Source organism: Engraulis encrasicolus, chromosome 14 (assembly GCF_034702125.1).
Source record: "Engraulis encrasicolus isolate BLACKSEA-1 chromosome 14, IST_EnEncr_1.0, whole genome shotgun sequence".
Classification (NCBI taxonomy): domain Eukaryota; kingdom Metazoa; phylum Chordata; class Actinopteri; order Clupeiformes; family Engraulidae; genus Engraulis; species Engraulis encrasicolus.
In genome coordinates this window covers 3,439,095-3,467,094 of record NC_085870.1, presented here as the reverse complement: position 1 = coordinate 3,467,094, position 28,000 = coordinate 3,439,095, and the positions used below count along the sequence as shown (strand labels likewise).

General features: G+C 43.3%; 1 protein-coding gene across 1 annotated transcript; it reads left to right on the top strand.

Moving 5' to 3' along the window:
* Positions 1-472: 472 nt before the first annotated feature.
* On the top strand, positions 473-28,000 carry psmf1 (proteasome inhibitor subunit 1). Its single transcript, XM_063214800.1, has 7 exons — positions 473-689; positions 1,193-1,345; positions 1,785-1,867; positions 2,011-2,199; positions 23,158-23,211; positions 24,511-24,675; positions 27,052-28,000. The coding sequence occupies exons 1-7, from the start codon at positions 561-563 to the stop codon at positions 27,101-27,103; spliced, it is 825 nt and encodes a 274-aa protein (XP_063070870.1). The 5' UTR covers positions 473-560; the 3' UTR covers positions 27,104-28,000.

The following is a 28,000-nucleotide window of genomic DNA, read 5'->3' as shown; positions in this document are numbered from 1 at the left end:
CCTCTACTCACTGTGATGCGGCACTCATTTGTCTTGCTACATAGCTTGGTCTAAGAAGAAGAACAAAACTCAAACATTTATGAATTTGTTTGTTTGCTTGTTAATTCATTTACATTAGGCTAAATGAAAGAGAAACCTACACAAAACTGGCAGTAGGCTATTTCTCATAATAATATGTCATAACAAAATTATTCAACAGCGCCATCTACAGTTTTTAGACTTAAATGGCAGCTTATGTTAGCCTACGCATTTTCAAGGAGGACGCATTCACATAGATTTCTTTGTAATTCAATTTTGATTTTTGGATTGCTTGCACGGGTTTCAATAAAAAGCATTATGACTAATTCAAACACTTTTCTTCGATATAGATGTAATTAATGTGGACTTGACTACCAGAGATATTTCAGATGGGAGGAGTGACTCGGAACCATTTAACGTAACGTATGTGCCCACACGGAGCTATTTTGCAAAGTACCCCATCATAATCACGATGACGCTTGGAAACAACACTTGAACAGTTTCGTTTTCCTAATAACCAGACAAGAGCAACGCATTTAACAATGGCCGGTTTGGAAGTATTGTTTAGCACTGTATCCAGCACAATAATACGTCCACAAGACGTGGTTGTGTGTTTCGTGCACTGGGAGTTGGTACAGAATGGGTACAAATGCCTTGGCACTGGAGATGAGGTAAGCTCTTCGCAGAATGAATAGCCTCTTATTCTGTTATTTTTATAGGTAGCAACTAAACCAGGCAAGATAGCCAGTCCCGTAGACTGCTGCTATGCGTCTCCCAGTAAAATACACGTATTTCCTCTCAGCCTTTCGATGCAGATTCCCTAGTTCACAACAAAACCAACTCTGCTCATCTGTAGACTTTTGCGCCCGTGTGTTCAACACTTTCCCCACACACTCTGTTTCTGATCATCCTCTAGCATCTGTGACTCGTATAATATCATGTAAACAAGGCAATATACTGTGTAGACAAGGTGCACAATTGCTTTCCTTTTTTGCTACTCTGTATGTTCTCACAGCATTGTATGATTGGTCTTGGAGAATGTCATTATCTTTCGCTGTGTTGATGATGGACACCATCAAGTGTTGTGATGATTGTATGAAGGTTAAATATAATGTACACTAGATATGGCGCAGAATGACGTTGTGTCTGTCTGTCCCTTTTCTTGCAACCCCAGCCCCGTGATGGCGAGAAGAAATCCGAGTTGCTCCCTGCAACCTGGAACGGAAATCAGGACTTGTATTCCCTGAGATACCGGTCAAATGATGACAAAAGTACCCTGCTGGTGAAGGCTATTATAGTGGACTCAACCTTGATCTTCAACGTGATGGTGAGTTTTAAGTTTTGAGAAGCAACGCAGGCTGTCCCTTTCAGGGCCATCCTCCCCAGCAGCATTGCAACCCATCTTGGGGGCCCTAGGCAAAATATAGACATGGGGCCCTTTTGAATGACTTTTGCTGGTATTTATCGTGGCGGGGCTGACGGCTGGGAGCCCCTACAATGGGCAAAATGTGTGGGGTCCTATCTGCCTAGTCTGTTTGTTGGTAAAGGCGGCTCTGACCCTTCTTATAATTAGGTACTCTAGGTGTAATGTCTTCTATGTCTAATTGTCTATGTCCACACCTAGAGTCTAGAGTCTATGTCTGTCTGCATGGGATAGTAAGAAACGTACTTTAAATTCTTTGTATGACCAGCACATGTAAAGAAATTGACAATAAAGCCGAATTGACTTGACTTGACTAATTGTTTTTCACCTGTTCATTTTTCAGGATTCAACCACAGAGCAAGTGTCCGACTTGACAGTCAGTGTCAGTGATTATGTTGATGACCAGCATCTGCAAGACTTTGACAGGTTTGTGTAAAATGTCAAAATGTGTCTGGATATTTTAAGGTCTGATAAATAATGCATTGCATTGACCCATAGGCCTAATAGTAGGTAGGCCTACCGTGTTAAAGTTCTTTACATTGTACTGACTCATTCCTTTCTGACATCAGCGTGTTCAAGAACAAGGAGGACTTGGCTCAGCAGGTGAGGAGCAAGCTTCTGCCCTCCGTCAAGGCTGAGAGCAGCAAGAAGACGGGCAAGAAGAGCCAGAGGGACCCCGAGGCCAGTCGCACACAACAAGACGATGACCCCTTAAGAATCCCAACGAGGGCACCTCCCTCTTCAAGGATGCCTGGCTGGTAAGTATTAGTCATCATGATACATCCACATAATCTAACACATCACTGTTTAAAGGTGCAGCCAACCAGCAATAGAAGTGGTTACAACATTTGCTTGTTTTTGGGCAGTCATGGGTAAGCGGTTAGGGCGTCAGACGTGTATCCCAAAAGTTACTGGTTCGACTCCCGACCCGCCAGGTTGGTGGGTGGGAGTAATTAACTAGTGCTCTCCCCCATCCTCTTCCATGACTGAGGTACCCTGAGCATTATTATAAGAATCTTTGGTACCGTTCCACTACACTGCTCCCCTTAGGGTGCCATTGGGGGCTGCCCCCTTGCACGGGTGAGGCATAAATGCAATTTCGTTGTGTGCAGTGAACACTTGTGTGCTATGGAGTGCTGTGTCACAATGACAATGGGAGTTGGAGTTTCCCAGGTGGGCTTTCACTTTTCACTTTCACATTTTGTTTACATGAATGAACATACCCAAAATAGTAACTGCAACAGAGAAAGCCAAAAGAATAGGCTACAGCCCTATCTGACTCTCCTTTCACTTTGTTGTTGTCCAACAACCCATCAGCACCTGGTAACCAACTCTGTCTGTGTAGACAATTTTTGTGTTTGTTAAATTTCTTATTTTATGTCATATCCAATGACGGTATAAAACATAGATGTGTGGTGGGGCTTCAGCTAATTTAAGCGCTGGCCAAGAGCCTCAATGCAACTGCTTACGGGACAAGATGGTATGACCGATCTATGGTGTGTATCTTCAAAATGGATAGTCAACTAAATTGGCACTGACTAGATCTTACAGAGTAAGCTATGAGCAGATTTTTTCCCCCCAAAATTCAGAATACTCCTGTGCTGAGTAATAGTCATGTCCTGCAGTAGTGTTTCTCAACGGGGGCGGTACAGCCCCCCAGGGGGCGTTGGGGAGCCATAGAGGGGCGTTGAGAAGAATGCAGTTGAGAGGGAGCTGTGCTGAGTTGACATTGGGGGCTTTAGTCCATTTACATGTTTAATACAGTAGTAAGGGGAGCGTTGACAGGTTTGTGATGAGGTCCAGGGGACGTTTGGAGGCTTATGATGATGAGGTCAAGGGGACGTTTGGAGGCTTATGATGATGAGGTCAAGGGGACGTTTGGAGGCTTATGATGAGGTCAAGGGGACGTTTGGAGGCTTATGATGATGAGGTCAAGGGGACGTTTGGAGGCTTATGATGATGAGGTCAAGGGGACGTTTGGAGGCTTATGATGATGAGGTCAAGGGGACGTTTGGAGGCTTATGATGATGAGGTCAAGGGGACGTTTGGAGGCTTATGATGATGAGGTCAAGGGGACGTTTGGAGGCTTATGATGATGAGGTCAAGGGGACGTTTGGAGGCTTATGATGATGAGGTCAAGGGGACGTTTGGAGGCTTATTATGATGAGGTCCAGGGGACGTTTGGAGGCTTATTATGATGAGGTCAAGGGGACGTTTGGAGGCTTATGATGAGGTCCGGAGGCGTTTGTTAAAAAAAAAGGTTGAGAAGCACAGTACTACAGGATCACCACCACCTGAAATAAGATGCTCTTGTGTTATTGAAGGAGGACCGAACATGGTTAACCCATTGTGTCCTGAAGCGACATATACGCTGCATTCAGGTTCTTGATATTTGAGCTGTTTTATGAAAAATGTGGGTATGTTAGAGCTGAATGAACACATTCTAGTGCAAAATGAAGGTTCTAGGTTTTAAAATGCAACTTATTTAATGTTTTTATGTGCTTCGGAGGCTGAGATTTTAGGTTTTAATAGGGAGAGGGCACCTTTCCCCAAAAAGGGCTTAGGCTAAAATGGGTTAAAGCAACACTTGCTAAAACTAATCTTGCATGCAGGGAGGCAAACTGGATTCAGAAGGACCATGATGCTAAGCATATGAACCACTGAAAATTGAAAATTGCGGAACTTTTATTTAATCGTACTTTGGAACCTTTATTTAATAATTTAAAAACTACTGTGTTGCTTTAAATTGAACTAATCTTCATATGTTATTATTTTTACTTCATCAACTAGTCAGCCTTGCTGTCCACATAGTTTTAAGCAACATGATAATGCTACACAGATATTATAATATAATACAATACAATGCAATGCAATACAATACAATACAGCATGAATTTATATAGCGCAGTATCAGTGACGGAACAATTGCACACATTGCCCCAGGGCAATACACTGATCGGGCCCCCCATAAGGCCTGCAAAGGTCATAATAGGGCCCCCACCACCAATATGGGAGGGCCCTGGGCATTGGGGTAATTGCCTTGCTCGCTCCGTCTAAAGCTCCGCACCCTGCACAGTATCACTACTGCACGGATGAGGCATAAACGTAATTTCGTTGTGTGCACTTGTGTGCTGTGGAGGGCTCTGTCACAATGACAATGGGAGTTGGAGTTTCCCAGGTAGGCTTTCATCTGTGAAGTTGACTCAAAGCACGTTCCAGATACACATACATACATATGCATTCATATTCCAAGATTCACTCTGGAGGCTGCGATATGGCGCCAATTGTCCAAGGCTCATGTGAGAAATTGCACACACACGTTCAACAGTAGTAATAGTCCTAAACAAGTCCGACAGGCGGACAAAGATGCGTCCGTCTATGTACTCTGCCGCCTTGTGGACACAGGAGGGAATTACAATTAGAGAATGCATTTCAGACAGACAGACAGGCCGACCGACCGACCAACGGACGGACATACCCTCTTATAGAGATGCTAGGACGCATCTAAAAAGGTTCTGGAAGCGATTGTAACATTACCTAATTGCATAACATCAAAGGCCCAGCCAACTAGCGCAGGAAGGTCTAGTTCACTTAAATGAAAAGTGGTTAAGGATTAGTTAAGGACTGACATTCACACACCAGAGCCTTGGCATTGTTTCTCAGCAAGAACAAAAATTACTGTAAGTCTAGGTCTACTGTAAGTGATAGTTAAGTCTATGACTGCATATTTTTGTAACACAGAAATTTTGTATCGCAGCACTGACACAGGGCAGTCATGTGTAAGCGGTTAGGGCGTCAGACTTGTTGCCCAAAGGTTGCCGGTTTGACTCCCGACCCGCCAGGTTAGTGGGGGGAGTAATTACCCAGTGCTCTCCCCCATCCTCCTCCATGACTGAGCTGCACTTCTCCCTTGGGGCGCCATTGGGGGCTGCGCCCTTGCATGGGTGAAGTATAAATGGGTAATTCCAGCTGGAATCAGCAAATGGTCCCCACTCGACCCCCTCGGATTTGCTTGAAAAAAATATATGTGATGGCTTCAACATCCAATAGAACATATCCACCATTGCAGATTTCAGCTGTGCATACTTTTTCCACAAAAAATCTGTAAATAAGGACACCCCCTCCCCCTGATATGGCGTCACTGCCTGAGTGACCATATTCAGACTTAATTATCTCCAAAACTATTTGTGGTAAGTCCATTATTTTGTCAGGGCTAAGAGTCATAGACCTGATGAGCATACATTATAATTTACAGCACTGTATGTCAAATTACACCTTAATACTGGCCCTCTACTTTTCTTTGAAATTAAAATTGCAAGGGTTTTCAGATGTCCATAAAAACCTCAAATTTCAACATTCAAGGTTCATCCTTGGTACATGGTCAGATATGTGCCATGACTTTCACATCACATCATATTTGATATAAGGGTCCAATGGTTGTTGAGATGCAGAGGTCCAAAAATGGGCAAAAACTAATTTATACCATTATTTGGAGCAATATTCCCAATCTATGACACCAGTTGTGAACTTGCTGTTTGGTGTCTCTTAAAGATAATATTATTATTCATAACATATCTAAAATTTGGGATGGTGTTTTGCCCCATTATTTTTATAATGAATTTTAAAAACTCATTCCTGTGTGACATGCAGGTGTACCTTAGGAGCCCTGTTACCTTAGAAAAAATTGGGTTTACTACACCTAAAATGAATAGCCAAGTCAGTGTACACTATAACCTAAAATCTCTGATACCAAATAGGTAATTTTATACTTGTTCAGCTCAGTATTTCAGTATATCTGACTTAACCCTCAATTCCATCCTAAGAAGGTGGCCAATCCCCTTGATTTTTGTGTTCCATTTTCACACAAAGATGGCGGCTCATGGAGCCAATGGCATAGTTCCAAAATAGTTCCAGGAAGTCAGCATCAAGGGAAGGAAACAAAACACCATTGTTTGGAGCAATATTTCCAATATATGACAGCGGTTGTGAACTTGCTGTTTGTTGTTTCTCGAAGAGGATATTCTTATTAACAACATATCTAAAAATTGGGATGGTGTTTTGCCCCTTTATTTGTATAATGCCTTTTCAAATCTCAATGCAGTGTGGCATACATCCCTCAAATCCATCCAAAGTGGCGTCATGAAAAAACCCCCACCATTTTTTAGAGCAATACCTCCAAAGTATGACACCAGCTGTGAACTTGTTTTTTGTTGTGTCTGTAAGAGGATATTTTTATTAACAACATAGCAAAAAAATAGAATGGTGTTTTGCCTCATTCCTTTTAATGATCGTAAAGCGCATTGCGGTGTGACATAAGCCTGTGATCAAATAGTGCAGAGGGAAGCGGAAGTGGTGAATTGTTCTGGGCCAAGGACATGGGGGAATCAAGATTGGGTACTCATTACATTGCATGTATTGGGAAGGGGTCTCTTTAGACGACTTTATCCCGGGCCCAGGCAAAGCTGTTTGTTCAGCTCAGTATTTCTGTATTTCAGTATTTTTTTTCAGGGATTCTGGCCTCATCTTTTTAAGTGTACTATCGGCCAGATGATTAAGTGACTATGCAACATGTTCTCACTGGGGCTATGTTAGCAATAAATTCAAGATGGTTGAGAGAAGTACCATTTTGAGAGAAGTCATAAAAAAACAACCTCTGGAAATAAAACAAGGTGTTGATATGATTTCCTTGATGCAACCTTGACTTCCTTGATGGTGATTTAAAATTTGAAAAAAAAGTAATGTATTAAACAAGTCAGGAACTTTCAATGCTCTGGCCTGTGACAAATGATTTTATACACACTTAACTTTCAATCACTAGCTGCATCTTATGAGTTGACTTTATAAGGTAGCTTGCCATTGTCATTGATGGTGCATTAGGTATCTGCATTCATATTGTTGTGTGCAACCATCCGTCATTGGCAATTCAATGAGGAACACCTGAATGAAACTTTGAATGAAACTTTATTGTCATTGTACAGGTACAACAAAATTGGTACCTTGAAGGACAATGACAACATAGGTATTGATTTCAGTAAGGATACCACCACCATGCTCAGGGCACTTCGGTCAGGGGAGGATGATGGGGGGGCGGGAAGTTCTACAATCAGGATACCTCTTTACAAACTGTCTCCTCCTATGTGTCATCTCTAATCAACTTTTACTTTCCTATGCGACCATAAAACAGTCCCACCCCCGCCAACAGTCACCACGACAGAGGTACCCTGACTGTAGAACTGTGCCCCGCCCCCAATCCACCACCATATCTGAACGCTTTTGCATGCTGCAAAGCTTCCTTTCGGCTTCCATCATCTCACCTGGATCAATGTGATGATGAACTTTACAAGTAATGATCATTGTCTACAAGTATCCAAACCATGATTGTTGTAATCACTGCTGCTAAACTGCAGTCCACTTGTCAGCATTGCAATGGTATAATATTATAATGATGCAAGCAGCTGAATCAGATCGCAACAATGTGACAAGAACCACATGGTTGTCTGGTGCCAATATGATCTTCTGTGCCTTCAATATTCACCTGATATTGAATACTGCTTGCAAGCAAACTCTTCTAACTAAAACTCCAGGACCATGCTGTCAAAATAGTCTGAGGGAATAGCCAGTATGAATTAAGTTATTTTGCATTACAGCTGATAACTTAACGAGTAAGACACAAGCTTCATAGCAAATATAAAGTTACAGGTGCTGATTGAAAGACTAGTTAGGATGGGAGTCCTTGTTGCAAACAAGAGTGCTACAATTCTTTAATCCTCTCCTATTTCATCACTTTATTCCAAGACTACTACTACCGCTACCACTACCACTACTACTACTACTACTACTACTACTACTAAAATGATGATGATGATGATTATTATGATTTTACAATTAAAATAATTAATGTCTATCAAAGCCATGTGCAATGTGCTATTCTTGCTGTGTGGCATTAATCAATTCATTTACAAGTGTTATGGTTTCCCAAGAATTTGCTTTGTCATTCACAGGGTAGCCATCTTGTTTTCACTATTAAGGTGACATCAGAGCCATGGATTTGAGAGTTGCGACAAGTCGGTTGGTGACATGGTCCTCATAGCTTCAAGTAATTGCAGCCAATTGAGATTTTGAAGTCCGTTATAAAAAGAATGAGGCAAAACACCATCCCAATTTTTTGATATGTTGTTAAAAAAAACATCCTCTTTCAGAAACACCAAACAGAAAGTTCCTAACTAGTGTCATAGATTGGAAATATTGCTCCAAACATTGGTGCAAATTAATTTTTTCCCATCTTTGGACCTCTGTAACTCAAAAACCATTGAAGCCTTTTGTTAGATATACTATGATGTGAAAGTCATGGTACATATCAGACCATTTACCAAGGATGAATCTTACATGTAGAACTTTGAGGTTTTTACAGACATTTGGAAACCCTAGAACATATGATATCTACAAAAAGTAGAGGCACATTATTACGGTGTGATTTGACTTACAGTGCTGCAAATTGTAATATATGATATTCAGGTCTGGGACTCTTAGCCCCGAAAATATAATGAATCTGACACAAATAGTTCTGGAGATAATTGAGTCTGAACATGGTCACTCATGCAATGTCGCTAAAACAAGCGTAGGGGGTGTACTTATTTACAGATTTTTTGTGCCAAAAGTATCCAGAGCTGAGTTCTGATATTGTGGATATGATCTATTGGATGTTTAAGCCATCACATACATTTTTTTCAGGCAAATCCAAGGGGGTCGAGTGGGAGATTTTTCAGAAATTTGCTGATTCCAGCTGGAATGACCCAAATGCAATTTCGCAGTCTGCAGTGAACACTTGTGTGCTGTGGAGTGCTGTGTCACAATGACAATGGGAGTTGGAGTCTCCCAATTGGGCTTTAAATTGGGCTTTAACTCTATGACTGCATACTTTTGGGACAAAGACATGCAAAATGGCATTGTCATTCAGTGTAATGGATGCCTTCTGCTGACTGTAACTCTAAAAAACATGACTCTTTTTATTTATTTATTGATACAGGGAATTCATGAAAGCCTCGGCTGTCATCCATTCACTTGAAACAATTTAAAAATCATGTTTTTTTGCAGTTACAGTCGGTGGAAGGTGTCCGTAACACTGAATGACAAAGACGTCTTTGACCCTTTTGTAACACAGAATTTTTGTATTGTACCACTAATCTGAGCATATTGCTGCTGGCATAATTGCAGTAATGGTCTGGCTGTGATGAGCATGAAGGACTCTGGTGTTTAGCTTCAGAGTCCTTGGACGAGGCACTGCAGTCTGAAGCTGAACTGGAACTGAACCTGAAACTGCACCTCTCATCAGAGCCACTCGTTACGCCTGCCTGCCGGAGGAAAGGTTTTTTATTCACCCCACAGCCTACATTTCGCCCTTAGTGCACTTTTTTTTTAGTCCCATTCATTGGCGTGCGTGTGCGTCCTCAGCCATAGGTGCAGGCACTTTATTCAAGAACTCGCCAGCCCTCAAAGACTCTGGAATGCCTTTGAAATAATACACAGTTGTCACCGTTCATTTTTTTGTATTCTCTGATGACACTAATTTCATGGTAATGTAATGATATTTGAGTCATCACAATGAAAGTGTAACACAGAGGAAATATGAATTTTATTTTTTAGAAAAAATAATGTGTTAAGGCATACAATTGCACAAATTAGACACCAGGCCATTTTAATGTTAGAAAGGCTCCAGAATATTTAAACAGTTTCTGGTTCCATAAATTAGGATGTTCAGAAAGGCCAACACACACACACACACGCGCCACACACACGCGCGCGCGCCAATATACCACTTATGATCTTATGCTGAGGACATCGTCACAATTGTTTGTTCTATACCATATCTCCTCATCATAAAGCTCATGTAGGCAACTATAGTATGGGTGGCGTACAATTTGATGGAGTATGACCAGTGCATGTAAAGAAATTGACAATAAAACCTACTTGACTTGACAATAAGTCCGACAGGTAGACAAAGATGCATCCGTCTATGCGCTGCCGCCTTGTGGACAAAGGAGGGCATAACACTTTCAAGAATGCATTTCAGACGGACAGACGGACGGACATACGTTCTAATAGAGATGCTAGGACACATGTGAAAAGGAAGTAACAGTCCTATTTGCCATGGCCAACACACACACACACACACACACACACACACACACACACACACACACACACACACACACACACACACACAATTTGTACTATTTGAAGGATTTTAATACAAAAAGGAAATAATACTTCTGTGCTTAACAAGATAGTAGGCCTGGGCCTTTCCCTACACGCTTTGTAACATTTCTAGACAAATTATAAAGCAAACATTGAAAACTAGTAGTGAAAAAATACTAAACAGAGAAGTAAAAGTATGGAAAGTGGAAAGATAAAGACATCGGCTATGATGACACGTGCTATGTAAAAGAGGCTCGCTTTTCTTTCTTAAAAATATTTCTGACCAGGTTGCTGAAAGAGTCAGGCTACTATTAAGGGACATGCTATGAATTAAGAAAATATGGTATATATATATATATAAAATATGACAGACAATAGGCTTGGTTTGTAGTGTTCTAATAAGCTATGTCGGACATGCAAGTGTTAAAAAACACAATGTTTTAGCTGTGTTACTGTGCTCACTGAAGGCAGATCATTTCACTGGAGGCTCAGTCTCGATTTAGGCAGTGGGGTGTGGGGAGCCTGGCTGGCTGGCTGGCTGTCTCGTTTCTACCATCTGCTCTTCGGCAATCATTTAATCATTTACCCGTTACACACTTTACAGGTTCCAAAGCTGTAGACTAGCAATGATGAAAAAGCTCTGCAACATTTCTCCCGGCTCTATAAAGGCAGAATGTGAGACACTTGCTGTAGTTAAAAGGGCTATGTAGCCTCGGGGTGGGGGGGGTGGGGGGTGGAGGGTACGTTGAGGTTCTGGACTGGGTACTATTCACTCCAACAGGATGCTGTAGCATTAATTGTTTTCCATTTGAAAGACGAGAGCAATGAGAGAAGGAAAGGTGTGTGACACGTCTGGAAGGGGGGACATTTTGGAAATGTCACCGTTGAAAAGGCCAAATAAATCACTCTGCTGAGATGAGCAGAGAAATGGCTACTCCTGCGTCACTGACACCTTAATTACTGAAATATAATTGAATATGATACATGTCCCGTCTGCCCATTTCGACTGGTGACGGGAACATAATGTCTCTTGACACGAGGAGTGGGGGATATGGGGGTGTCGTGCCGAAAAGCGAGTCCCTGCCAGAACACGAGTGCCCTCATTGAAACCAATGGAAACCAATGACCAATTTTTCAGGTATTTTTTGCCCATTTTTGCAGACAAATTTTAAGATGGAAAGCCTATCAATAGAGCATCTACATTCCTTCTGGAAGTATTACAAAGAGCTGGTTACAATTGCAGTTACAGTATTAATTCCATAAAAGATTCAAAGAATTGTCATAAAATATTACGGTTTCATTCAAATAGCTCATATTGAGTGGAGGACGAGTAATGTTTCATAAGCATATGTTTAGTTCATAAATTACCGTATGTAATTCATTCTGCAAAAATTAGTATAATTTTCTCTCAAAAAATGTCATTGGTTTCAATGAGGGCACTCGTGTTCTGGCAGGGACTCGCTTTTCGGCACGACAGGGGCATTCAGGGCAGTTTGCTGAATGGATTTATGCCTGACTGCCTGACTGCCTGAGCTTGCTTCTCCTCTAGAAGAAATCGAAAGATTTTCGCTCCCTGCCTTCCTCATGTTACTGTAACATGAGGTTTGTCTGTTCTTCTTCGCCTTTCGTCTTTCTGCATTGTGAGTCATTCCTCTCGCTCTCGCCTCGCTTCTAATTTGGGACGTGCAACATATCTCATTCCCTCTGTCACACACTCTTCGTCTCTTTCTTTCTTTCTTTCTCTCACACACAGCTGAGAGAACATTTTCTTCGCGGTATTTCACAAGAGTGTGGAGGTGGCGAAAGCGTGCAGCACTTCCTCCTTGCCTGACTCCCTCCCTATCATCCCGAAATGTTTCATTTTCATTTATCCTTTATTTGGCCAGGATTGTCCCATTGAGACTAGAGTCTCTTCTGCCAAGGAGTCCTGGTCAAAATGGCAGCATACATATAGTTACAGACACAGATAAACACATAGACAAAAAGGAATGTACAAAAACACATTAAGAAGAATAAGTTTACATAAAACGTATTATGAGATGAAAAGTAGCCTATGTGCTGCATAGTCAGAAACAATGACAGTTCTCTGTGTATACTGTATTAACAGAGATTCTTTAAAGGGGTATGTCACTATTTTGGGGCTTAATACAGTTACAATAGTTGGCCAGGGTTTATAAAGGTGGTAAAGTGTCTTATTTTTCATGTAAGCCCTTGTCTTGCTTTAAGTTAAAAGAGGGAGCATGTCGCTAAGCTAATGAAAGTCAATGTATCCGTGTAGCATGCTACATGATACAGTGATCCACTGACTTTCACTAGCTTAGCTACATACTCCCTCTTTTAACTTGTCTTAAAGCAAGACAATGCTTAACATGAAAAATAAAATACTTTACCACCTTTATAAACCCCAGCCAACGATTTTAACTGTATTAAGCCCCAAAATAGCGGCATACCCCTTTAAGTGTATCTCTCTACTCTCTCTGGTATTAATATCATCAGGGAGCGAATCTGAAGACCTTGTTTATCAATGGGCTCCATGGGGTTTCTTTTTTCCCTGTGGAAAAACACCAAAAGCGAAAAAAAATGTTACCTTGACCTTCTGTTGATTTCTCTGTGCTCTTGAAGCCTGATCTATTCCCAGGCGCAGGGTTGCCAGATGAGGCTGATGATTTCCAGCCCAAAAATGCTCAAAACCCGCCTAGAAGCACAAAATCCCGCCCAATTCTATTGATTTCTATGGCAAAAATTGGGCTGGTTTTTCTGCTAAATGCCATTTTTTCCCGCACACGGCCATCCTAAGCAGCCCAAATGGGCGGGAAACAGCCAAATCTGGCAACACTGCCCAGGCGAAGAAGATCGATTTGCTGAAACAGCAGGTATCTCACAGGCCAGGGAAGCCGACAGAGGGGGGTACAAAGGGGTTAGTTGCCCCTGGCCTCGGGAAGGAAGGGAAGCAGATTTGGGCCCTAATTATACATTGCAAGTATTAGGTGAGGGGGGCCCTTCAGATGGCTTTGTCCCAGGCCCGGCCAAAGCTGCCACTGGCCCTGATAGAAGCGGTCAGGATTGTACTGGCCATCTGGCATAGCGGGCATTTCCCGGTGGGCCCTGCACCGTTGTGGGCCCCTATTTACAATTTATTTTGTATTTTTTTTTACATTTCTGAAAATAGGGGCTCACAAGGGTGCAGGGCCCACCTTTGAGTCAGTTCTGCGCCACTAATTTGAGGGAGCCCTTTAAGCCGAAAGTGCCCGGGCCCTATTTCTCCCCCATGAGGGGGGGGGCCCTTTAAGCCGAAAGTGCCCGGGCCCTATTTCTCCCCCAGTCCTGCCCTGATAGAAGCAGTGTTGTTGTCAGTGCACAGTAAATGTTGTGGTGTTAATTCACCACTTAGAGAGTTCATTTGAGTCCAAATGATGTCAAATCAACTCTCTAAGTGTTAAATGAGCACTGCAGAATTTACTGTGTGGTGATGTGGCTGCTGGTAATTCAGCAAATGACAAACAAACCCCCGTAGTCTGCCCCTTTGTCATCGCCCATTTATATTACGAGTCCCTAAGGAGCTAGCCTTTCTAGTCACTCGTGAGGGTGTGTGCGTGCTTGCGTGTGTGTGCGCGTGCGCGCGCGTGTGTGCGTATGCGTATGCGTTGTGTGTTTGTGTGTGATGACGACAACAACATTGTCTGGAGTCAGTCTTTGGCTGTGTTGCTCCTCTGTCCCCTCGTACTCAGTATTTTACAGCAGACGAGTCTCCTCTCCTGTGTCTATTTTTAAGAGTGCATCTTTGGTGTGTCTGCTCCTCTCCTCTCTGTTCAGGGCTGTGGGCATGCGGACGCCTCTTGTCCCGGGTACAGTGTGCTGTGCTGCTGCTGGTACTGCAGTCTGCTGCAGTGTCACGCGCCGCACACACACACACACACACACACACACACACACACACACACGGTCTCACTCTTTTTTCTCCCTCACACATACACACATACACACTTACACACTCTCTTGTGCGCACACACTCACACACACACACACAGCCTCTCTCTCTCTCTCTTTCTTTCTTTCTCACGTACACAGACTCTCTCTCTCTCTTTCTTTCTCTCTCTCTCTCTCTCTCTCTCTCTCTCTCTCTCTCTTCTCTTTCTCACGTACACACACACACACACACACACACACACAGACACACACACACACACACACACACACACACACACACACACACACACACACACACACACACACACAGACACTGTGCCCCCGTGAGCAGGACATGGCTCCAGGCCAGGCAGTGGATACTGCTCTCCCTTTGCTCCACTCCGCTCTGCTTTGCTCCGCTCTGCTCGTCTCAATGCCGCCCTCCCTGTTCGCTGTGACCCCTATCACCTTCTTATGATGTCAGCCTTTTATTGCCTCTTTTGCTGTTATACCTCTCTTCTCATCTATTCTCTTCTTCTTCTTTCTCTTTCTCTCTCTCTCTCTCTCTCTCTCTCTCTCTCTCTCTCTCTCTCTCTCTCTCTCTCTCTCTCTCTCTCTCCACCAATTGAAAAGCGTACGGCCGACCTGCAGTGGCGGCTTATCCATTGGGCGATTGCAACAAATAGACATGTAGCACGGCTTGATCCAGCAGTAGGGGAGAACTGTTTGTTTTGTGGGAGGGAGGAGACTGTTGTACACCTTTTTTAACATGTGAAAGGCTTGGGGAACTTTTTGAGTGTCTCAAATTGTGGTTTTTAAAATTTGGGGTGGTCTTTTCACAAGAACTGTTTATCAGTGGGCTTGGGTACAGTGTGAAGAGAAAAAACGAGGTGTGCCTAATGAACTTTCTGCTGGGGTCTGCCAAGTTAGCCATCTGGAAGACACGGAAAAGCAAGTTGCTGGGGGTGGGGTCCTGTGATCCACTTGAAGTCTGCCAAGGAATGGTGGCAGCGCGGGTCAAAATTGAGTATGCGTATGACAGACTTATTGAGGAGATGGACTCTTTTATGGCTGTATGGGGAGTGGGGGGTTTGTTGTGTCATAAAGCTGCGAATGGGAAGGTGGTTTTAAATGTGTAATTGGGGGGGTGTGGGGGGGGGATACCACTCACATTGGATTGTAAGTGAAGGAGGATTTGTTTGTAAGATGATGCACAGATGGTTAAATAAACGAGTGTTGAATCTCTCTCTCTCTCTCTCTCTCTTTATCTATCTCCCTCTCTCTCTCTCTCTCTCTCTCTCTCTCTCTCTCTCTCTCTGTCTCTCTCTCTCTCCCCCCTTGCCTGTGATGAGGCGACCATGTCTTGAACATCACTTGTACTTTTTTATTCGTACTTTGTTCTCTCTCTCTCTCTCTCTCTCTCTCTCTCTCTCTCTCTCTCTCTCTCTCTCTCTCTCTCTCTCTCTCTCTCTCTCTCTCTCTGTCTCTCATCTTTCCTCCTAATCAATATGCAATATGCATTATATTCCTGATAAATCACCCTTATATTTCCCCGATCCTATCAGAAAGGAAATCAATGCACAAAATCTTTCCAAAGGTGATCCAAATTCTCATCAGACGAAGATGTTGAATTCAGTGGCTAGAGTGAATTCTGTCAGGTCAAGGTAGACATGTGTGCACACATTATATTAACCCTATTCAGACTGGGCTTTTTTGGCATTCCTGGGCCTGCCCCCCCCCCCTCATAACTCATAAACGGAATACAGTATGACTACGAAACTTGGGGGAGATGATCTACATATGGACATCTATGAATGACATCATTTTTGTGTAATTATCTGGTATTGTGACGTCATTATGACATCATTATCTTATTATACCCAAAATCTCGCCATAATGGATTTTTATTTTTCATGCTTCAAACCACTTAAATGCTCACAAAGTTGTCTGATGCTAATGGAAATAACAAAAAAATATGAAAATATATGGCGTCATATATATGGTAAAGTGATTTTTGGTCAGACATACCTGTCAGAAAACCGTTGCCATGGCAACGGCAAACATGATAAATCTAATCTTTCTGTACCTAACTGTAGCCAAACTGTAGTCATAGCTTAAGTCGTTAAGGAATTATACGTCATCAAAGTTGGTGCGGGCACTTTTAGCCGTTGTCTTGCTTTAAGAGAAGCTAAGAGGGAGCATGTCGCTAAGCTAGTGAAAGTCAATGAATCCGTGTAGCATACTCCCTCTTTTAACTTGTCCTAAAGCAAGACAACGCTTAACATGAAAAATAAGACACTTTACCGCCTTTATAAAGCCCAGCCAATGATTTTAACTGTATTAAGCCCCAAAATAGTGGCATACCCCTTTAATCGTACAGGAGAATGAAGAGTGAAACTGAGAAATGCCTGTAGTGTTCCCACTTGAATCTGTGGGCACGTCTCAGCTGCCCAACCCTGTAACATTGATGACATCCCCAATGGCACTGATGATCCAGGATGAGTCCAAAATGGAGCAGCACAAACACTATACTGTAAGCTACACAGTGGACAAGGGAGCGTTTCCATTCAGACACAGACAGTTGTGTCTTTTCAAACGATTCACAAACCATGGTCAGTCCCCAGTGGTGGCAAGTAGCGACCTCCCAAAGCCCACAGCTGAATAAATCGACAGTGACCTTTCACCTTGTGACCTGGAGGTCACTGTCATGGTAACCCCACGCCAGTAACCAAAAGCAGAGACTGTCAGTGGAGATCTCTAGAGGCGTGCTGTCAATAATATGGAAACACAGTAGATGCAGGGGGGTGGTTGGCCTTAATGTGTTACTGTACAGAAAAGAAACATTTTCTGTTTAACTGTCCTTGAAAATATACATTTCGGGATTTCTATACTGCTTAGTATGCCACACGCCATCATTCGCAGACTGCTGCTGCTGCTGCATACGTACACCTCTCTCTCTCTCTCTCTCTCTCTCTCTCTCTCTCTCTCTCTCTCTCTCTCTCTCTCTCTCTCTCTCTCTCTCTCTCTCTCTCTCTCTCTCTCTCTCTCTCTCTGCGCCTTTGTTTAGCTGTGGATGGGTTTTTTTCTCCTTTTTTTGGTGGAAAAAGAGAAATCACCTCCTCTTAATGAAGTGCGGTGCTGCTGACAGCTTCCCTGTCCTCTTTGTTTTGAAGTGAAAATAGAAGCAGTGCCGCCGTGGAGTAAAGTCACTATTTAGGGCTGCTGTATATTTTTCCTTCTCTGTTATTTTGTGCGTGTTTGTTTTTCTTTCGATTTCTTTTTTTTTTTTTTTGAGCTTCCTTCATTGGATCTTGTCCCTGAGAGGACTTTTTAAATCCCTGACTGTATTCTCCCCACGCGCGGCACAGCTCAGGGGAATGTAGTTGTGGAGACTGCAAACCGCCATTTGTCATCTCTAATTGAGCCTTTCCTGAATCATTCAGACAAAGCACAAGAGGAGCTCTATTGTGCCATCTCTGGCCTCATGATGAGGGGTCCAGGATGAGGCGTTCTGTAGACCAGTAGTTCTCAACCCGGGGGTCGGGGCCCCTAGAGGGGGTTGCGCAGGTCCTGCAAGAGGGTCACGACGAGAAGGGAATACTTGCATAAAGCCTATACAATTACACAGGGGTGGGCAATTATTTTGGGCAAAGGGCCACATTGGGTTTTGATCGTTGACCGAAGAACTAAATGTCATGGACAAATTGCCTGTGTCATTAATAAGAAGTAATGTGCGCTGACTATTTAAGTCCTGTACATTTTAATGAAACACATTTAGATATACATGAGATAATATAGAGTGGTCTACAGTAATAGGATGATCTGAAATCATAAGCCATTTTAAGAATGTCTGGTATGAGACACTTCTTTGAATTTAAAGGTTGTCTTTCTTGTAAGGCTCAGCGGGCCAGATGAAATGACTCAGTGGACTGAATTAGGGGTCGACCGATACAGGTATTTTAATGGCCGATGCGATACCGATTTTTTTTTTTCAACACCCTTGGCTGATACCCGATTTCCAATACCCGATATTTGGGGCCGATATGGGTTAAAAAAGAAGGTTAAAAAATGACAAATATTCCAGGTCTCAAGTTAAAAATAAATATTCCTTTAACATTTTCAAATTGAGGTAGAACTTGTAACATTTAAACACCCACTCTAACGATCAAGTAATGTCTAACAATCAAGTAATAAAAAAATAAAGTGTCTTATTGCTTTTTAAAAAAAACTGGAATGACATAAAATAGTAAATATTTCGTATCGGCCAAAACCACTCGCGTATTAGCCGATACGATACACTTAAAGTGTGCAAATATCGGCCCGAGATCGGCCCGATATATATATCGGTCTATCCTTAGACTGAATGTGGCCCCCTGGGCCTGAATTTGCCCACTTGGGAGTCCAAGCAGAAAAGGTTTTGGAGCCGCTGGAGACTCCCAGTCACAGGTTCCCATATTCTCCACAATGAGGAGAAGATGTGTATAAAGCCCTGTGTACATCGAGGGCGAACTAGGCGACCTGCGCGGCGGAAGTCATTATTTCTCTATGGAGGGAAGGCGAATAAAGCTACCAGAGCGAATTCGCCGGGAGTGAAGCTTCTTGAGCGACCAGAGCGAATTTTGACGATTAAACTCAAGCTAATCTTAAAGCGATGGTTCGGAGTAGAATCACCCTAATGCCATTTGAACCGTGACACCCATCCACCTTTACACCCGAAGTGTTTTCTGCCGCAGGCTTACATCAACAGAGTTGCCGTGTTATTCGATGTTTATTCCGGATAGCTTGACTCAAGCGCATATGGATCCTGGGCACCGTCTCCAAACTTTCCCCACAAAAATAACATGTCATGACACCAAACTTCTACAGTATAACAAATGTGGTTTGTACTCACAAAAAGATGAATTTGAAACTTTGTACATAGTCCAGGAGTTTATTAGTAACAACACACGAGACGATTAGCTTTTCTGCTGCTAAACATCCGTCGACGTCACTTCCTCCAGCTGGGACTTTGTTGATGGAAACAAATACACGTGAGTCCGGAAGGCGGAAAACTCAAAAAGACAGCTTGCGCTACAACTAGAAATTAACCACTTCGGATTTAAATTTTACCACGTTTAATAAATAGAAGACGATGCCACACTCGTGCATATATCCTGGCTGTGGACTAAAACACAAACCTGCCATGCTGTGGACAGTCCCCTGTTGTTACTAATAAACTCCTGGACTATGTACAAAGTTTCAAATTCATCTTTTTGTGAGTACAAACCACATTTGTTATACTGTAGAAGTTTGGTGTCATGACATGTTATTTTTGTGGGGAAAGTTTGGAGACGGTGCCCAGGATCCATATGCGCTTGAGTCAAGCTATCCGGAATAAACATCGAATAACACGGCAACTCTGTTGATGTAAGCCTGCGGCAGAAAACACTTCGGGTGTAAAGGTGGATGGGTGTCACGGTTCAAATGGCATTAGGGTGATTCTACTCCGAACCATCGCTTTAAGCGAATTCGCTATGACGCGGTTTGGCGAAAACCAATTGGAACGTTCATATCGACGAATGTCCCAGGCTGTCAAGACAGAGCCGTTATGTGATTAGCTGAATCAAACATGTCAGTGCCGCGTCCAGAGCGAATAAAACAAATTCATGGCGAAACTTCTTCAACCACCCCAGCTACCTGGGTCGCGTAGGTAGCGCCTGATGTACACGGGCCATAATATATCGCCCAATTACTGTTGATTGATGCATCAACATGTTTGCCATTGGGCTACCAGTCTGTGTGACTGTGCCGTATGGCACCACAATTCCTTTGTTATTTCTTTTTTTATTGTCGTGTTGTTCCTCATTACTGCAGTTTGTAGCTTCCCATGAACACGCATCTGCTCTTATTGTGCCTTTGTTCTTTGGCGGGCGTACCGTATGGGCAGAATCGCAGTGACAGCGGTCGGATTGGCTCCTGGCGGCCGCGGCGGTGTAATATCTTGTAGCAAACACTGACACAGAGCTTTGTGACATTGTTACACATTTCATCTGGTGTGTGTGTGTGTGTGTGTGTGTGTATGTGTATGTGTGTGTGTGTGTGTGTGTGTGTGTGTGTGTGTGTGTGTGTGTGTGTGTGTGTGTGTGTTGGGGGGTGGTTTGGGGATGATTGGCGCCAGCTGGTTAATCAAACTTGCTGAGCCCAGTGAACACAGCAGCCACCGCCGCGTCATCCTGTTTGTTTTCATTTTTTTGTGTGCTTTTGTGTCGTTGTTGTTGTTGTTGTTGTTTTGGACTCCGTATTCCCGGGGAAAGGCATCTGGCGCGGCTTTTCTGCCTCTCCTGCTGAATTCTCTCACCATAAGTCAGAGCTAGGGATGCACCGATACCGATACTGGTATCTGTATCGGCACCCGATACTGCTCATTATACTCGTACTCGTACTCATCAAGCACTTGCCGATACCAGGAACTGCTATTACACAAAACAATGCAAAACCTTGTCACGTTCTGTGGACTTGAAAGCAGCATGGAAAAAAAGTGCCACCTCATACATTTACTAACATTTAAATCTACATGGAAATGGACAATAAAAATATCACAGGTGGAAAAAAACAAGGCCATGCATTTATTTTCATTGTATTTTGGTGGTAAAAGGTATCGGTATCGGTACTCGGTATCGGCAAGTACACACATTAATGTACTCGTACTTGTATCGGTTTTCAAAAAGTGGTATCGGTGCATCCCTAGTCAGAACCCAAAATGACTCCAGTGACTGCTGCTGCTCAGGCTGCTACTGCTGTGTCACTACATAACGCTATTCTCTCTCTCTCTCTCTCTCCCTCCCTCTCTCTCTCTCTCTCTCTCTCTCTCTCTCTCTCTCTCTCTCTCTCTCTCTCTCTCTGACCTTAGTTCATTGTCATTCTCTCTCTCTCTTTCTCATTGTCTCTCTCTCTCTCAGGGCCAGTGAGGTGGCGGGAGGCAGCTGCAGACAAAATGTCACGGGCGGCTAACACTGAGCTTGCACATTTAGCGAGCGAGACGGTACCAGGTTAAAGATTAAATGATGCTTACTTAGGGAAAAAAGCACAAACATATCATATCATGCCTCTTGGTCTGGGCGAAGAAATCTCTACATTACGCAGATGGTTGGAAGTGCAAGGGCTGGCAACTTCTGAGCTCTTTCTTTTCGTCCTACATTTCCTCAGGATGGAGAAGGTTATACCAGACAGTGCCACTTTTTAATATAATATCATGAAGCTGAGCCTGGGGCCTAGCTTACTTCTGACACTCTGGTCTATATAAGGCAGGGTGTACATCCCAATATGTGTCCTTGCCTCCTCCACTTGTGCTTGTCTCCTCGTCCCGCCTCCTGGCCCCTCCTCCGTGGAGAAAACGATAAAGTTTCCCAGCTGTCAGCCTCGCCACAACAACTTTTGAGGGACTGTTTTTCATTCACCATCCCAATTGCAAATGAGAAAAAGACTTTACAATTGAGCTTTTGCAAGATATTGAAATATAATGCTGTTGTCAGTGATGTCATCATGACGAGAAGCAAGTGGAGGAGGCAAGGTCGCATATTGGGATGTAACAAAGGTGTGCATAGTATCTGTGGGAACATAGAAACTGAGGGAGAAAATGCCTTAAAAGTAACCACACAGCCCAGTCAAAATGGTTTTAGATACCGTAGTGGCAATGCCTTCACGTTACATGAATAATACAAAGTCCTATAAAAAGTTTTGTTTTGATTACATTAATACTACATTCCTAAATACATTGCATACATACATGCACACAGTACATACATACACTGGGTACCCTCCGCTTCACTGGTTCTATGTGTTTATTCTTGTCTGTACCGGCGTGTATGTATGTAAAGCGTTTCTCCCAGGACTTAATTGCTAAGGCGGCTACCTTGACAGGAAACACCTACCACCTTGACTAGGCCCCTAAAAAGATAAAGATTTCATGTTGTTTATGTAATTTCTAAAGGTGCTTAGCCAAAAAATACACTTTTAACGCCCCACCACCTAGACTAAGAAGAAATCTGGGGGAAACACTGATGTATGTAAACTGTGTCCTTTAATGTGGCATCAAAGGGCTATGACATGAAAGTGACATGCCTCCACATTTCTGGGGGCTGTTGCCTGTAATCCTCCATCTTCTCCAGTCGGTTGGGACTCGGGACAGCCTGCGTTTGATTGATGAATGTTGCGAGTTCCCTCCCTTCATTTGCCATAGCTGAAAGTATCCTCTTAAGGCACATCACATCAATGGCACCAACCAACCTGATCCCGTTAATGTTTTTCCCTGGAGTGATGGCTGTACCAGGGCGGCTCGTGATTAACTTAAAAGCAGCGAGCGAGCGGCGTCTTCTAAGGACCATCAACTTTGTTAACAACACCCCCCCCCCAACACACACACACACACACACACACACACACACACACACACACACACACACACACACACACACACAGCCCTCCCTGAGTGATGTGCGTACGCGTGCTTCAGCCATAATAGCTCACAGGGCACGTGCTCCTCTCTCCGTCATGCACTGTTGTAAAGTGGGTGAAGGACATTAAATGTGTTATGTAGTTGCACGATTATGCAATAACGCTAATGTGTGTCATCTTAGGTCAGACCCAATGTCTCCGTTTGCTGCAGGAAGAGCGGATCTTGACCCATTTGGGTAAGAAACATTTTTTTTAAACAACTTCATTATAAAAGGGTCTGTGTGTGTGTTTGTGGGGGGGGGACAGGTGTTCGTTTTCATTTGTGGTTATGTTACACAAGGATATCATGGATATAGGCCCTACCGTGGTAGGACACACGTTTACCACTCGGCCGACCCAGGTTCGAATCCCGGTCCGGGTCCTTTGCCGGTCCTTCCCTATCTCTCTCTCCCAGCTCACTTCCTGTCTCCCCTCCACTGTCCTGTCTCACAAAAACCAATAAAGGCTGACCCCCCCCCCCAAAAAAAAATGGATGTCCCTGCCTCAATTGGTTCCCCTTGAGAAACTTCAAACACCCAGTGAAATGTGTTGTTGTATTGTTACATTGATGGTCACTGGTATTACCTGTGTTGTAATGCAAATAGTAACTCGGACTCCACACCGTTGGTCTCCAAACCAAGGCCTGCGGGCCAAATCCAGCCCGTGCATGGCAAACATTGACTCTACCATCCAGTCATTTTTTATTCATGTATTGCATCTGTGGCGTAACTTGTGCTTTAGTTTGGATGCTGAAGTGTCAGTGTCTCCCTGGAAGGCAAAGAAGACCCGCCCGCACACTCATGAGCTCCTTTTTAATCCTTTTTTATTATTAATGGAGTTCCAGGTGGTGGTGGTGGTGGCCCAAAACGTCACGAATATAACATAAAAAAGGACTAAAAGGGAGCTCATCAGTGTGTGTGTGGTGGATCTTCCTTGCCTTACATGAACTTAACATTTTGACCCTGGCCTGGCAAAAAAGAAATTGAAATGTGCGCGAGATGAGACTGGGAAGTGTGTTTTTCACTAATATTGTTGCAACTCAAATTAACTTTTCTTGTTGTTATTCCTGCAAGCTCATAGTCTTACTGAGTCCAGGTTGGTATGCACTCCCAGTTTGCAATGACTCTCTGTTTCCTTTTATTATGCCTTCTTGGATTCTGGCTCTTTGATCTCCTGTTTTAATTTCATGTCTTTTATTTTAATTTTTTATTATCTATTTTACTGCCTATACGCAATGCACTTGTCCTATCTATTACAAAGAACACAGTATTAAAGGGGTTGTAGGGGAGGGGGGGTGAGGAGGCTGTGGATTGAACGTGTGTGAATGTGAGTGAATGAATGTACGTATAGTGCTGTAATGTATTGTCTTGTATTGTTTGAATTGTCCAGATTTAAGGGTACCCTATTGAAAATTAGATGTCACATCTCAAGAGGCACTCCCCGTAAATAAATAAAATAAAAGTGCTAATGTCTCACATGGTCTCCTCTCCACACAGGGGGCATGGGGGTGGAGGAGGGATGATCGTGGACCCGCTGCGGGCCGGCTTTCCCCGCTCCGGGTTCGACCCGTCCGGTGGGATACCTGGCGTGCTGCCCCCCGGGGCCGTGCCCCCTGGAGCTCGCTTTGACCCCTTCGGGCCCGTGGGACGACACCGACCCGGGTAAGTAGTACATTTAGCACATGACAGACACTCAAACTCCAAATAACTGGTAGTTCGGATACACCGCGCTCTTCCGTGTGGTGCGTCTCCAGTTGAATAACTTACAACTCAACAAAATAGAATGAATTGTAATGAATTGTAATAATTATGTAAAGGCAATAGCATGAAACGTAGGTGGACAGATTTCTGGCGAGAAATATCAGCCTGTCAGTATGTTCTGGCTTCAAGGACGCTCTCGAAGGTAGGTCACTATTCCCACGATTAAATCACGATTAAAATCACAACTTCGATATCACAATTTTATCACAATTTTCGATTATTTTCGATTAATTGTGCAGCCCTAGCTTGGAGTCAAGCCAACCGAGATCTATTTACTCACACACTCATATGCCTCTCCTACCGTACGAGACGTCACTGTGTAGTGGTTCAACTGGGGATAGCGTTTCTCTCTCAGGCCTTGCTGATGGCCGATTTGTGTTCTGGCTTCAGCAGCACAGATATAATATTTAAGTGTAGTGGTGTGGTAATGGCACAGCTGTCATGCTCCTGCCAGCGGGGCTTATTTCCCTCCCTGTCATTACCTGACTAGCCGCTGTGAAGTGAAGTGCTGTACGGAGCTACGTGGCTACGTCGTCTACAGACAGACTCATAACTGATCAAATGAAACATGACAAACGGTTGGCAGCTCCACTTGATGTGACAGATCCTAGGTGACTACTACTTGCACTTACGTAACTAACTGTAGCTCAGGTCTATTAGATCAGAAATTCTTGCTATGTGAGAGTGGCAGGTTGGATTACGTTTGATACCAGTGGTGGGAAGAAAGCATGCTCTCTCCTGTGCGCTTATTTACAATTCTTTCTCCTTGAGTATTGCGTCTAACCACACAGGAGAGGGTGAGATAAAGGATGACCAGGAGACCTGCACCAGTACTAAAACTTTGGTAACACTTTATTTTAGGGATACATCTATTAACACTAATAAATACAATGTTAATGCCTGCATAAGTAACTTGTAAGGCATGTACTAAGCAAACGCTAAGGCCTACTAGGTCCTTACTCAAGGTTAAATTGGTAATAAATCCCTTATTGTGCATGAACAAGACATTTGTGAATACATGCCTAACAAATGTTTGATTTTGCTTAGTACATGCCTTACAAGTTACTTATACAGGGACATTGTATGTATTAGTGCTAATAGATGTATCCCTAAAATAAAGTGTTACCGTACTTTTTTACTTCTACTTACATTTTTCACACCTCTGCCAATAGATGAGGAGCTGGTCTCTTGTGTAGAGTAGCAGGTTTGAGGAGCTGGTCTCTTGTGGAGTAGCAGGTTTGAGGAGCTGGTCTCTTGTGGAGTAGCAGGTTTGAGGAGCTGGTCTCTTGTGGAGTAGCAGGTTTGAGGAGCTGGTCTCTTGTGGAGTAGCAGGTTTGAGGAGCTGGTCTCTTGTGGAGAGTGGCAGGTTTGAGGAGCTGGTCTCTTGTGGAGTAGCAGGTTTGAGGAGCTGGTCTCTTGTGGAGTAGCAGGTTTGAGGAGCTGGTCTCTTGGTGGAGTAGCAGGTTCAGTGGTGTAGTCTACGTAGAACGCAGGTATACGGAGTATCCCCACTTCCAAATTTCAGGGATTTCAGTATACCCACTTAATATTGATTGATCCATTGTTTTGAATTGCACAAATATATACATTATACCCACTTCAAAAAATGCTCAAATATACAGTATACCCACCATAAAAAAGTAGACTACACCACTGAGCAGGTTTGATTCATGGTGTGGTGGGAAGGGAGACAGCAACTCTCTCAGGTAGGCACCCGGGTCCCCGACAGAGCGTGCCCTTGAGCATTGCGTCTAAGTAACACTGCTGCAGGAGACCTGAGCCAGTACCTGAATCATGGCATACAACTCTGCACAAAAGCATCAGCTATAGGGATATTAACCGGTAGCCGTTTAACCGATAGTCGACCGGATCAACATTAACCGGTTACATTTTTCTGCCACCGGTTAACCGGTTATAATAATAATAATAATTAATATAATAATTGTTTCCTCTCAAACAGCCTCCAAAAACTATAATTTTGAGGTTTTAGTACGATAATTCAGCATTTTCCATCTGGCAACACTGGCTGGATATGACGGGTCCTGTCTGCACAGCAAAAAAAAAGACTTATGTGAAAAAAAAAAACGAAAAATAAATCAGTGCTGTGCATATCAGGCACGCGAACGTTGTATCATTTAAGGTTACTGGTTAACCACCAGTTAATGGGTGTCAGTAGCCGGTTAAGATTTTTGAACGTTTTCGCATCCCTAATCAGCTAGGTGACATACAGTATAAATACATGTTTTTTTGTTTGCTTTTTGTTTGTGTGTGTTTCAGCCCAGATCCGGATCACATGCCGCCACCGGGTTATGACGACATGTTCATGTGAAAGGAAGAACATTTCCTGGTGCTCTCGTCTCCGCAGCGCAGCGCAACCTTCTCTTCTCGGGACGTCAGGAGACATCGTAACATAACAGCTGTGACAGCCGGCAGTGTGGCTCTAATGGTGGCGTGTAAGAAAACCCAACTCACTAAAAACGCATCTGCACTAACAGCGGAATGATGCAATAGAATCCTCTGATACACTCCCCCCCACACACACACACACACACACACACACACACACACACACACACACACACACACACACCCACTCTGTTCTGTCCTGTCCTGTTTTTTTGTGGTGTGTGGTGGAAATGCTGAAAGCAGTGTAGGACAAAAGGGGTGTGCAAATCTTGTGAAGATGTTAGAATAATCTCTCCCATGAAAGACAATTATTTGGATATGTTTTGACAAGGGGAACGGTGGGGTTTTCAAGTTCCTTTTTTTCTTTCTTAAGTCCACAAGCGTAATGAAACGTGAAACAGAGTCATCTATCATAATTGTCAGATTCTTCTAACAGACTAGATAGGTGATGCTAAAATGTTCTACACAACAGCTTTGATTGGCTGTCTCATTCTGCCTTTGCTCCCTCGCATTCTGATGGGCATATGATTGCCCGGCTGTCATCATATCCTAGTCAAGGTTATAGAGATTGAGATGCAAGCTCAGTGACACGTATTTGTGTATTGTGCATTTGTGCACATCTTAAAGAGCTATTTGCTGTTGCAGTAGAGCTTATTCCTTGCTCAGCACTTTCTATATTGTTCAAAATCTTAATTTATTAGTCTACACATTCTACAAATTGACCATGACTTGTAAAGTGTTTTTTTCTGCTGTTAAATCTGACCATTCTATATTTTTGTTGTCCTTGTTTCCAAATAAAGGACTAATCCATTTCTCATCA